At 38.9% G+C, this 12,396-nt stretch overlaps 1 protein-coding gene across 1 annotated transcript in view; it reads right to left on the bottom strand.

Annotated features, from left to right (window-relative positions):
• LOC133632081 (serine/threonine-protein kinase TAO3-like) overlaps positions 1–11,590 on the bottom strand; it is a 46,307-nt gene extending 34,717 nt beyond the window's left edge. Inside the window, exons 1-3 of the mRNA XM_062024318.1 lie at positions 11,359–11,590; positions 2,821–2,892; positions 2,531–2,632 (exon numbers count right to left, since the gene is read on the bottom strand). Of these exons, the coding sequence (XP_061880302.1) occupies positions 2,531–2,632; positions 2,821–2,892; positions 11,359–11,493 (309 nt within the window). The 5' untranslated portion in view covers positions 11,494–11,590. The remainder of the gene's footprint in view (positions 1–2,530; positions 2,633–2,820; positions 2,893–11,358) is intronic.
• Between the last annotated feature and the right edge of the window lie 806 nt (positions 11,591–12,396).

Below are 12,396 nucleotides of genomic sequence, written 5' to 3'. Positions count from 1 at the left end.
CACTAACCACAAGGCCACTGACCAGGAATTCCTATTAATATTGATACTGTTGTTGATATTATACATTTTTGTTTGACTACTTTAGGATTGTTTCGTGTCATGTTTGTGTGTCTCCTCAATTGTTCTGTTGATTGCTATTCTGACTGTTGCTGGGCCGGGTTTGGTCTTGTAATTGGAATTTTATTATTATGGTATTATTTTGTTGCACTGATTAATAAAAAAAAATAAAAAAAATAGAAAGAAAGGCACAAAACAACAACAACTGTGAAAGGACGAACAGAGGAATAATATTATAATTAGAGATGTCCAATAAAGGCTTTAAAATGTAATATCGGAAATTATCGGTATCGGTTTCAAAATTATCGGTATCGGTTTCAAAATGTAAAATGTATGACTTTTTAAAACGCCGCTGTGTACACGGACGTAGGGAGAAGTACAGAGCGCCAATAAACCTTGAAGGCAATGCCGGCTTTTCACACACACAAGTGAATGCAAGGCATACTTGGTCAACAGCCATACAGGTCACACTGAGGGTGGCCCTATAAACAACTTTAACACTGTTACAAATATGCGCCACACTGTGAACCCACACCAAACAAGAATGACAAACACATTTCGGGAGAACATCCGCACCGTAACACAACATAAACACAACAGAACAAATACCCAGAACCCCTTGCAGCACTAACTCTTCCGGGACGCTACAATATACACCCCCTGCTACGCCCTACCCTCCCCTACCTCAACCCCGCCCACCTCAACCTCCTCATGCTCTCTCAGGGAGAGCATGTCCCAAATTCCAAGCTGCTGTTTTGAGGCATGTTAAAAAAAATAATGCACTTTGTGACTTCAATAATAAATATGGCAGTGCCATGTTGGCATTTTTTTTTTCCATAACTTGTGTTGATTTATTTTGGGAAAACCTTGTTAATTTGTTTAATGCATCCAGCGGGGCATCACAACAAAATTAGGCATAATAATTAGAGATGTCCGATAATATCGGCCGGCCGATATTATCGGCCGATAAATGCTTTAAAATGTAATACCGGAAATTATCGGTATCGGGTTTTTTTTAATATCGGTATCGTTTTTTTTGTTGTTTTTTTTTATTTTTATTTTTTTATTAAATCAACATAAAAAACACAAGATACACTTACAATTAGTGCACCAACCCAAAAAACCTCCCTCCCCCATTTACACTCATTCACACAAAAGGGTTGTTTCTTTCTGTTATTAATATTCTGCTTCCTACATTATATATCAATATATATCAATACAGTCTGCAAGGGATACAGTCCGTAAGCACACATGATTGTGCGTGCTGCTGGTCCACTAATAGTACTAACCTTTAACAGTTAATTTTACTAATTTTCATTAATTACTAGTCTCTATGTAACTGATTTTATATTGTTTTACTTTCTTTTTTATTCAAGAAAATGTTTTTAATTTATTTACCTTTTTTTAATTTGATTAATTTAAAAAAAAAAGGACCTTATCTTCACCATACCTGGTTGTCCAAATTAGGCATAATAATGTGTTAATTCCACAACTGTATATATCAGTATCGGTTGATATCGGTATCGGTAATTAACGAGTTGGACAATATCGGAATATCGGATATCGGCAAAAAGCCATTATCGGACATCCCTAATAATAATGTGTTAATTCCACGACTGTATGTATCGGTATCGGTTGATATCGGAATCTGTAATTGTTAGAATAATTGTAAGTTATCACAAAAAAACTTTGTGTTGAAATGAGTTCCTGACAAGAAGACAAAAGCTGTCTTTGAGACCTACCAAGAAGAAGGCTTGTAAAACTCCACTGTGTAGGGGGGGAAGCAACATGAAGGTGTTCTGTTTTCTTTCATGTATGGTAAACAACAGAAAGATATTGTTCAAAGCGGAGAGGAAGCAGGACCAGACTCCCCTCCAGGCGACCCCTTTTTGGACGGTTTCACCAACGTCTTTTTGAACTATTTTATGGACTTCTTTTGGAACTGACCTTTTCTGTGAATTGTTTACGACCTTTTCTGTGAATTGTTTACGACCTTTTCTGTGAACTTTTTGCGACCTTTGTCCTTTTGGTAACAGCGGTGGCCATGTGGGTCCAAAATAAAAGAAGGAGGCGGGCAATCTTTTGGCAGAGCGTGCTGAGATAGTGTACAATCATACAGTGTACAGACGACTCTCCTCAATATTGACTCCAAATTGAATTCTGTCTCTGTTTAATTCTTTGCCTCTTGTCTTGTTTAATAAATATCAGTGTTTGTTTGAACCTGACAGTAATTAAGAGTTGGACAATATCGGAATATCGGCAAAAAAGCCATTATCGGACATCTCTAATGATAATGTATAATATAATTAATTTGTGGTTAAACATTTTATTTGGCATATTATTTCCGAAATGTATTTGTATTGTATGGGTTCATTAATAATAGCAAGTGAATATGGAGTACGGTTAACAACAACATTCAAAAAGTTATTTTCCTTGCGGAAATGATGATGATGATGATGATGAAGGCACTCACCCAGGCAGTGTTGTCCTTCAGGTAGCACCCTTTGTACTCGATGGTGTTTGGGTGCCGCAGCTGTCCCAAAAACTTGACCTCCTTAATAATGTCCTGCCACTTCTACACAACAACAACACATGAAGTCATCATCATTACAGCAATAATCACAGTTCCAAACAATGACGTGGACACTGGAGGCTTTAAAAGCTGATTCAGCAAATAAAAAACACATGAAATGAAGTCGTCGGTTTCCGTAAAAAGGGGTGGTGCTGCCTTGCTCAATGTCCACTTCTGCATGTGTGTGTTACCTCAGTAGTCTGCTTGCCATGGTAGGACATCTTCTTGATGGCCACCACCTCGTTGGAATAAGAGTTACGGGCCTGGGAGAAAATGGAGAAAGGACAAAAAGTTCAACGACAATAATATAATGAAATAATAAAAAAATACTCTTTGGTTGTTTTTTTTGTTTTTTATTTGCCACGAGGACAGGAAGTTGGTTATTGGGGGAGGGGTTGGGGCGGTCTTTAACTATGACGGCTTAGATTTTAGCAGAAGATTCCTAAAAACAGCACAGTGGTTGTGTAATTTAATCCTAAATGGGTTTTTTTTTGCTGTGGATGTGGGGTTGGGGGAAACTTCCATTTAGGATCTTTGACTAATTGTTTTTTGCAGAAGATCGTTAAAAAACAGCAGTGCACTCTTGTCATAAAGAGGATTTTCACAGCAGTTACTTAAAGGCCTACTGAAAGCCACTACTACCCACCACGCAGTCTGATAGTTTATATATCAATGATGAAATCTTAACATTGCAACACATGCCAATACGGCCGGGTTAACTTATAAAGTGACATTTTAAATTTCCCGCAAAACTTCCGGTTGAAAACGTCTATGTATGATGACGTATGCGCGTGACGTCAATGGTTGAAGCGGAAGTATTGGGACACATTGAATCCAATACAAAAAGCTCTGTTTTCATCGCAAACTTCCACAGTATTCTGGACATCTGTGTTGGTGAATCTTTTGCAATTTGTTTAATGAACAATGGAGACTGCAAAGAAGAAAGCTGTAGGTGGGATCGGTGTATTAGCGGCTGGCTGCAGCAACACAACCAGGAGGACTTTGAGGATAGCAGACGCGCTATCCGACGCTAGCCGCCGACCGCATCGATGATCGGGTGAAGTCCTTCGTCGCGCCGTCGATCGCTGGAACGCAGGTGAGCACGGATGTTGATGAGCAGATGAGGGCTGGCGTAGGTGGATAGCTAATGTTTTTATCATAGCTCTGACGAGGTACCGTAGCTAAGTTAGCTTCAATGGCGTCGTTAGCAACAGCATTGCTAGGCTTCGACAGGTGGCACAGTATCAGAAAGGTTAACCAACGAGCGAGATTTCTCTACAGAATCTCCTCTCTGGTCAACAAAAGCACCTTGAGGATTCTGGCGGGAACTCTCGTTCAACCCTTTTTCGATTACGCATGCACCTCCTGGTACCCTAGCACCTCCAAAACCCTCAAATCTAAACTCCAAACATCCCAGAACAAGCTAGTCAGGTTACTTCTAGACCTCCACCCCAGATCACACCTCACTCCTACCCACTTCTCCAAAGTGGGCTGGCTCAAGGTGGAGGACAGAGTTAAACAACTTGCACTGAGCCTAGTCTATAAAATCCGCTACACCTCCCTGATACCGAAGTGCATGTCAAACTACTTCCTTAACGTAAATGACCGCCATAACCACAACACCAGGGGGAGCTCCACTAACCACGTTAAACCCAGATTCTGAACTAACAAAGGTCTTAACTCATTCTCCTTCTATGCCACATCAATGTGGAATGCACTCCCAACAGGTGTAAAAGAAAGGGCATCTCTATCCTCCTTCAAAACCACAATAAAAGTTCACCTCCAGGCAGCTACAACCCTAAACTAACACCCTCCCCGGATTGCTAATAATCAAATGCTAATAATCAAATGCAGATACTTTTTCTTATGCCTTCTGATCTCTCTCTCTCTCTCTCTCTCTCTCTCTCTCTCTATGTCCACTACTTGCTGTCCATATCCTGCCCACCCCCCCTCCACACCCCTGATTGTAAATAATGTAAATAATTCAATGTGATTATCTTGTGTGATGACTGTATTATGATGATAGTATATATCTGAGAGTATATATCTGTATCATGAATCAATTTAAGTGGACCCCGACTTAAACAAGTTGAAAAACTTATTCGGGTGTTACCATTTAGTGGTCAATTGTACGGAATATGTACTTCACTGTGCAACCTACTAATAAAAGTCTCAATCAATTAACTGTGTAGTTACAGGTCCAGTGTTGGGTTTGGTGTCTCCTGATAGTAATATTGTTGATCTGCTATCCATCCTTCCAATCAGGGGCTTATTTCTTTTGTTTCTCTCTGCATTTAAGCACGATGCTATCACGTTAGCTCCGTAGCTAAAGTGCTTCGCCGATGTATTGTCGTGGAGATAAAAGTCACCGTGAATGTCCATTTCGCGTTCTCGACTCTCATTTTCAAGAGGATATAGTATCCGAGGGGGTTTAAAATACAAATCCGTGATCCACAACAGAAAAAGGAGAAAGTGTGGAATCCAATGAGCCCTTTTACCTAAGTTACGGTAAGAGCGAAAAAAGATACGTCCTGCACTGCACTCTAGTCCTTCACTCTCACGTTCCTCATCCACAAATCTTTCATCCCGGCTCAAATGAATGGGGTAATCGTCGCTTTCTCGGTCCGAATCGCTCTCGCTGCTGGTGTAAACAATGTGCAAATGTGAGGAGCCTTTCAACCTGCGACGTCACGCTACTTCCGGTACAGGCAAGGCTTTTTTTTTTTATCAGCGACCAAAAGTTGTGAACTTTATCATCGATGTTCTCTACTAAATCCTTTCAGCAAAAATATGGCAATATCGCGAAATGATCAAGTATGACACATAGAATGGATCTGCTATCCCCATTTGAATACAAAAATGTCATTTCAGTAGGCCTTTAAAAACAGCAAACCGCTCCTGTCATTTGGACGGTCGTTTATCAATGTTTTTGCAGTAGGTCCTTGAAAACAGCAGAACAATCCTGTCTTATAGAGGATCTTTGACCAGATTTTTTTTTTGCCGTACAGAACGGGTACTTCCTTTAAAATAGCTAAATGTTCCAGTCAATAGTGGATATTTTTTGCGGTAGGTCCTTAAAAACAACAGTGGAGCTCCTGTCATATAAGGGATCTTTGATAAGTATTTTTGCACTAGTTACTTAAAAACAGAAAAGCGCTCATGTCACATAGAGCAGTGGTCCCCAACCACCGGGCCGGGGCCCGATTGGTACCGGGCCGCACAAGAAATAAAAAAATAAAAAATAAAATATGTTTTTTTATTAAATCAACATAGAAAACACAATATATACATTATACATCAATATAGATCAGCTGTCACCAACCTTTTTGTTAAGTTTCAATGTCACTAGTCAATATCACAGTCACTTCCTATTTGTAGGGGTCCGCGCTTTGAACCAAGATCTGTTAAGCTTTCCTACGCTTTGAGTCAAGTTTTGCTGAGCTTTGTCAGGCTTTGTCACGCTTTGATACGCTCTTGGCGCTTTATTCCATTCTTGACAGAGCGCAGAATTTTTTTAAACCGTTTAAAAATTTTTGGCGAACTTGCCGCATGTCCCGCTTCACTACAAGCTTTCCCACCATCCATTAGGACCCTCACGCTTTAATCAGGCTTTGTTATGCTTTAACGCCGCTTTGCATGCCGCTTTAAAGCGCCGTCAAAGCGCCGTTGGTGTGAACCTAGCATTACAAAGTGTTGTACTTGTTAGCGTGTAATCCCGCGACTGTAAGTGTATCGTTGCTGCGTGTCAAATGTGAATATTTCATGGCGTTACAGCGACGGCAAATATTTCCATTTGACTTTTCCCCGCTGCAGCGATCGTCTGTCGGATGTGTAGTGTGCGATGAGAGCGGCGAAAGACGAGTGGCGTAGCGCCACGACACGGAAGTTCACTCGAGCTAATTGTCAGGGCCGAGGAGCCCGATCAATATTTACGAGAGGCTAATTGATTCAACACTTCACAAGGTATGTTCTCCTGTAATGTACATCAACTATGCATGCGGCTAACAGTGCCTTCATTCTCTTCATCCTTCTACTGCACTGCAAAAAGTCAGTGTTCAGAAACAAGGCAAACAAATGCCAAAAATGAGGGGTATTTTATTTGAACTAAGCAAAATTATCTGCCAATAGAACAAGAAAATTTGGCTTGTCAAGACTTTCCAAAACAAGTAAAATTAGCTAACCTCAATGAACCCAAAAATACATTAAAATAAGTATATTCTCACTAATAACAAGTGTACTATATGAGTACGTATTTTCTATTGTTTCATTGAAAATAAAACATCAAAGTCCATTTTTTTTTTCATGCTTGAAGTAAGAAATGATTACTTTAAAAAAGTAGTTTTATACTTGTGAGTGTTGATGACACAGCTTTGCAACAGTTGATATTCTAGTTTCAAGCATGTTTTACTCAATATAGCTCATCAAATCTCAGCAACAAGCTGTAATATCATACGGAGATCATTTAGATTAGATTAGATTTAGATTTAGATGTATTGGCCCCCGTTGGGGAAATTCATTTTCACTGCCGTACATTTAAACAATAGACATTACTAGGGATGTCCGATAATGGCTTTTTGCCGATATCCGATATTCCGATATTGTCCAACTCTTTAATTACCGATACCGATATCAACCGATACCGATATCAACCGATATATGCAGTCGTGGAATTAACACATTATTATGCCTAATTTGGACAACCAGGTATGGTGAAGATAAGGTACTTTTTAAAAAAATTTGTAAAATAAGAAATAAATTAAAAACATTTTCTTGAATAAAAAAGAAAGTACAACAATATAAAAACAGTTACATAGAAACTAGTAATGAATGAAAATGAGTAAAATTAACTGTTAAAGGTTAGTACTATTAGTGGACCAGCAGCACGCACAATCATGTGTGCTTACGGACTGTATCCCTTGCAGACTGTATTGATATATATTGTAGGAACCAGAATATTAATAACAGAAAGAAACAACCCTTTTGTGTGAATGAGTGTAAATGGGGGAGGGAGGTTTTTTGGGTTGGTGCACTAATTGTAAGTGTATCTTGTGTTTTTTATGTTGATTTAATAAAAAAGAAAAAAAAAGAAAAAAAAAAACAAAACAAAAAAAAAAAGATACCGATAATAAAAAAACCGATACCGATAATTTCCGATATTACATTTTAACGCATATATCGGCCGATAATATCGGTAGGCCGATATTATCGGACATCTCTAGACATTACACATCACGAACAAAAATGACAAAAAGACATCATACATGACCAACACATTTACAGGCTTGTCAGACAGGTCGGCCGGGCCTGCTGTTTAGGGCGGGACCGAAACCCTTAAAACAAGTAAAACACTCTAACATAAAATCTGCTTAGTGAGAAGAATTATCTTATCAGACAGAAAATAAGCAAATATCACCCTTATTTGAGATATTTCATCTTACTTAGATTTCAGTTTTTGTAGTGTGTCTTTCTGGATATATCAGTTCAACTCTGTAGGCTGCATTTTCAGAATGCTAAGCACTGAAGTGTTTATAACGCACGGTAGGATTCAACATAGGAATAGTTCAAATAATGCATTATGAATAAAACAGAAGCACTAAGTTTCCACACGCCAAAGATCCTCTATATGACCTACTGCACTAGATTTGCTGCTGACTTTTATTAAAATCCCAGAGGACAAAACGTATTAAATGCGAACACAAAGACGAGTACACTGCAAAAACTGAAATCTAAGTAAGATGAAATATCTCAAATAAGGCTGATATTTGCTTATTTTCTGTCTGATAAGATCATTCTTCTCACTAAGCAGATTTTATGTTAGAGTGTTTTACTTGTTTTAAGGGTTTTGGTCCTAAATGATCTCAGTAAGATATTACAGCTTGTTGCTGAGATTTGATGACCTATATTGAGTAAAACATGCTTGAAACTAGAATATCAACTGTTGCAAAGCTGTGTCATCAACACTCACAAGTATAAAACTACTTTTTTTTAAAGTAATCATTTCTTATTTCAAGCATGAAATAAAAAAATCATGATTTTGACACAATTGTGTCTCATCTTTGCTGTTTTATTTTCAATGAAACAATAGAAAATACGTACTCATATTAGAGATGTCCGATAATATCGGCCTGCCGATATTATCGGACGATATACGCGTTAAAATGTAATATCGGAAATTATCGGTATCGTTTTTTTAATTATCGGTATCGTTTTTTTTGTTTGTTTTTTTTAATTAAATCAACATAAAAAACACAAGATACACTTACAATTAGTGCACCAACCCAAAAAACCTCCCTCCCCCCATTTACACTCATTCACACAAAAGGGTTGTTTCTTTCTGTTATTAATATTCTGCTTCCTACATTATATATCAATATATATCAATACAGTCTGCAAGGGATACAGTCCGTAAGCACACATGATTGTGCGTGCTGCTGCTCCACTAATAGTACTAACCTTTAACAGTTAATTTGACTCATTTTCATTCATTACTAGTTTCTATGTAACTGTTTTTATATTGTTGTACTTTCTTTTTTATTCAAGAAAATGTTTTTAATTTATTTATCTTATTTTACAATTTTTAAAAAAAGTACCTTATCTTCACCATACCTGGTTGTCCAAATTAGGCATAATAATGTGTTAATTCCACGACTGCATATATCGGTTGATATCGGTATCGGTAATTAAAGAGTTGGACAATATCGGAATATCGGATATCGGCAAAAAGCCATTATCGGACATCCCTAACTCATATAGTAGTACAGTTGGCACAGTACAGTAAACTGACAGTTAATATTTAAACATTTAACATTTCTAACAACTTTGAACAGAAATAGTTCATGCACATTCAGATAAATTATTCAAAATTACAATTAAAAACAATATGGCCGGGGGCCGGGCTGTATATATGCGCACTAATTGACTGAAAGAGCACGCACTTGGCGCGATGATGTCATGTTGTCGATGGAAAAATGCATTTTTAGACCATATGATTTGCCTGAGCGGCTAGGAGAGCCCGAGAGTAACAAGCGCTTGCCTTGTTGCCTTTCCATTAAAGGCCTACTGAAATTAATTTTTATTTATTTAAACGGGGATAGCAGATCCATTCTATGTGTCATACTTGATCATTTTGCGATATTGCCATATTTTTGCTGAAAGGATTTAGTATAGAACAACGTCGATAAAGTTCGCAACTTTTGGTCTCTGATAAAAAAAAAACCTTGCCCCTACCGGAAGTAGCGTGACGTTGTCAGTTGTTCACTCCCTCATATTTTCCTATTGTTTTCAACGCAGCTAGAGCTATTCGGACCATTACCCCATTAATTTGAGCGAGGATGAAAGATTCGTGGATGAGGAACGTGAGAGTGAAGGACTAGAGTGCAGTCCAGGACGTATCTTTTTTCGCTTTGACCGTAACTTAGGTACAAGCTGCCTCATTGGATTCCACACTCTCTCCTTTTTCTATTGTGGATCACGCATTTGTATTTTAAACCACCTCGGATACTATATCCTCTTGAAAATGAGAGTCGAGAACGCGAAATGGACATTCACTGTGACTTTTATCTCCACGACAATACATCCGCGAAACGCTTTAGCTACGAGCTAACGTGATAGCATCGTGCTTTAACTGCATATAGAAACAAAAAAAATAAACCCCTGACTGGAAGGATAGATAGAAAATCAACAATACTATTAAACTGTGGACATGTAAATACACGGTTAATGCTTTCCAGCCTGGCCAAGGTTAACAATGCTGTTGCTAAGCCTACTTAGCAACCGGACCTCACAGAGCTATGCTAAAAACATTAGCTCTCCACCTACGCCAGCCAGCCTTCATCTGCTCATCAATACCCGTGCTCACCTGCGTTCCAGCGATCGACGGAAGGACGAAGGACTTCACCCGATGCGTTTGGCGGCCCGGAGACGTAGGAAGTCAAGGTGAGGTCGCCGGCTAGCGCGTCTGCTCTCCAACAAAGTCCTCCGGTTGTGTTGCTGTAGTCCGCTGCTAATACACCGATCCCACCTACAACTTTCTTCTTTGCAGCCTTCATTGTTCATTAAACAAGTTGCAAAAGATGTCCAGAATACTGTGGAATTATGAAATAAAACCAGAGCTTTTTGTATAGGATTCTACGGGGTACCATAACTTCCGTTTAACTGACTACGTCACGCGCATACGTCATCATACCGCGACGTTTCAGCCGGATATTTCCCGGGAAATTTAAAATTGCACTTTATAAGTTAACCCGGCCGTATTGGCATGTGTTGCAATGTTAAGATTTCATCATTGATATATAAACTATCAGACTGTGTGGTCGCTAGTAGTGGCTTTCAGTAGGCCTTTAAGAACATAAATGAGTTTTTAGTATAAGTTTGCTGGTTTCAAGAAATGTAATGCCGAGCGCATATCATTATGTCAAGATAATGGCACTAGCATTTACTTCATTTAAGAATATTTTTCAACATATTGAACAAAAAGGTCAAATTTTCTCTACCAAGAAAAGTGCACTTATTAGTGAGAATATACTTATTTTAAGGTATTTATGGGTTCATTGAGGTTAGCTAATTTTACTTGTTTTGGAAAGTCTTGACAAGCCACATTTTCTTGTTCTATTGGCAGATAATTTTGCTTAGTTCAAATAAAATACCCCTCATTTTTATTTATTTTTTTCTTGTTTTTGAACACTTACTTTTTACACAATAATAAACGAGGGGAGAAAAAACACACGTACAAAGTAGACGGCCCCGAAGCTGCCATGTCCGATCTCGTGCAGGTCGCAGAAGACTTCCTCGGGGTCATCCTTGAAGAAGAGCTCGGCCAGCTCGGGGTCCTTTGGCACGCCTTTCCGTGTGGATGACGGCATCATGGGCTAGGCGGCGGGCACCGCTCTCACGCGATTACTGCTGTGACCGCCGCCAGACGTCCACGACGGGGCCGGCATTGGCCAGCTAGACCAGGAAAGAACTGTGGAGACAAAGCAGTGCTTCGTTAGCGTGTAGCCTACGTAGCTGGCTTATACTGTTGGTGTTAGAATAACTTTATCTAAGTTATCACAAAAACTTTGTGTTTCAATGAGTTCCCAGCGAGAAGCAAAAACATGTATTTGAATCTACCAAGAAGAAGGCTTGTAAAACTCCACTGTGTAGGGGGGGAAGCAACATGAAGGTGTTCTATTTTCTTTCATGTATTGTAATCAACAGAAAGATATTGTTTTAACCCAAGGACTACAAAGCGGAGAGATGGCAGGATCTGCCCAAGTTCCAGACACCACTTTTTTAAAGTCTTTTACGAACCTTTCTTTGAACTGTTTTACGACCTTTTCTGTGAAGTGTTTACGACCTTTTTTTATTTTGAACTGTTCTGTAACCAAAGGCAACGCTGTTTACGACCCACGTCCCTTTGGAAGCAGTTGTTGCCATGTGGTCAGGGAAAGTCCAAATAAAGGAGGCGTACAATCTTTCGCCAGAGTGTGCTGGAGACTGTACAAGAGTACAGACCAGACCTTTCTCCTCAAATTGAGCCAAATTTAATTCTGTCTGTTTGATTCTTTGCTTCTTGTCCTGTTTAATAAATGTCATCAGTGTTTGAACATGACAGTTGCGATCAAAAGTTTACATACGCATGTAAAGAACATAATTTTATGGCCTGACTTTTCTACCTATTATGCACATTTTGTGTTATTACACGCTACCAGAATTGCAAAATCTGGCCCAACACGTGTTAAAAAACGAGAAAAAACATAGGTAATCCGCTTCTAATTTGCAAACAT

The sequence above is a fragment of the Entelurus aequoreus genome, linkage group LG17 (genome assembly GCF_033978785.1).
Source record: "Entelurus aequoreus isolate RoL-2023_Sb linkage group LG17, RoL_Eaeq_v1.1, whole genome shotgun sequence".
Lineage (NCBI taxonomy): Eukaryota > Metazoa > Chordata > Actinopteri > Syngnathiformes > Syngnathidae > Entelurus > Entelurus aequoreus.
Note: the sequence above shows the minus strand (reverse complement) of the source record. Positions and strands in the feature narration are given on the sequence as shown.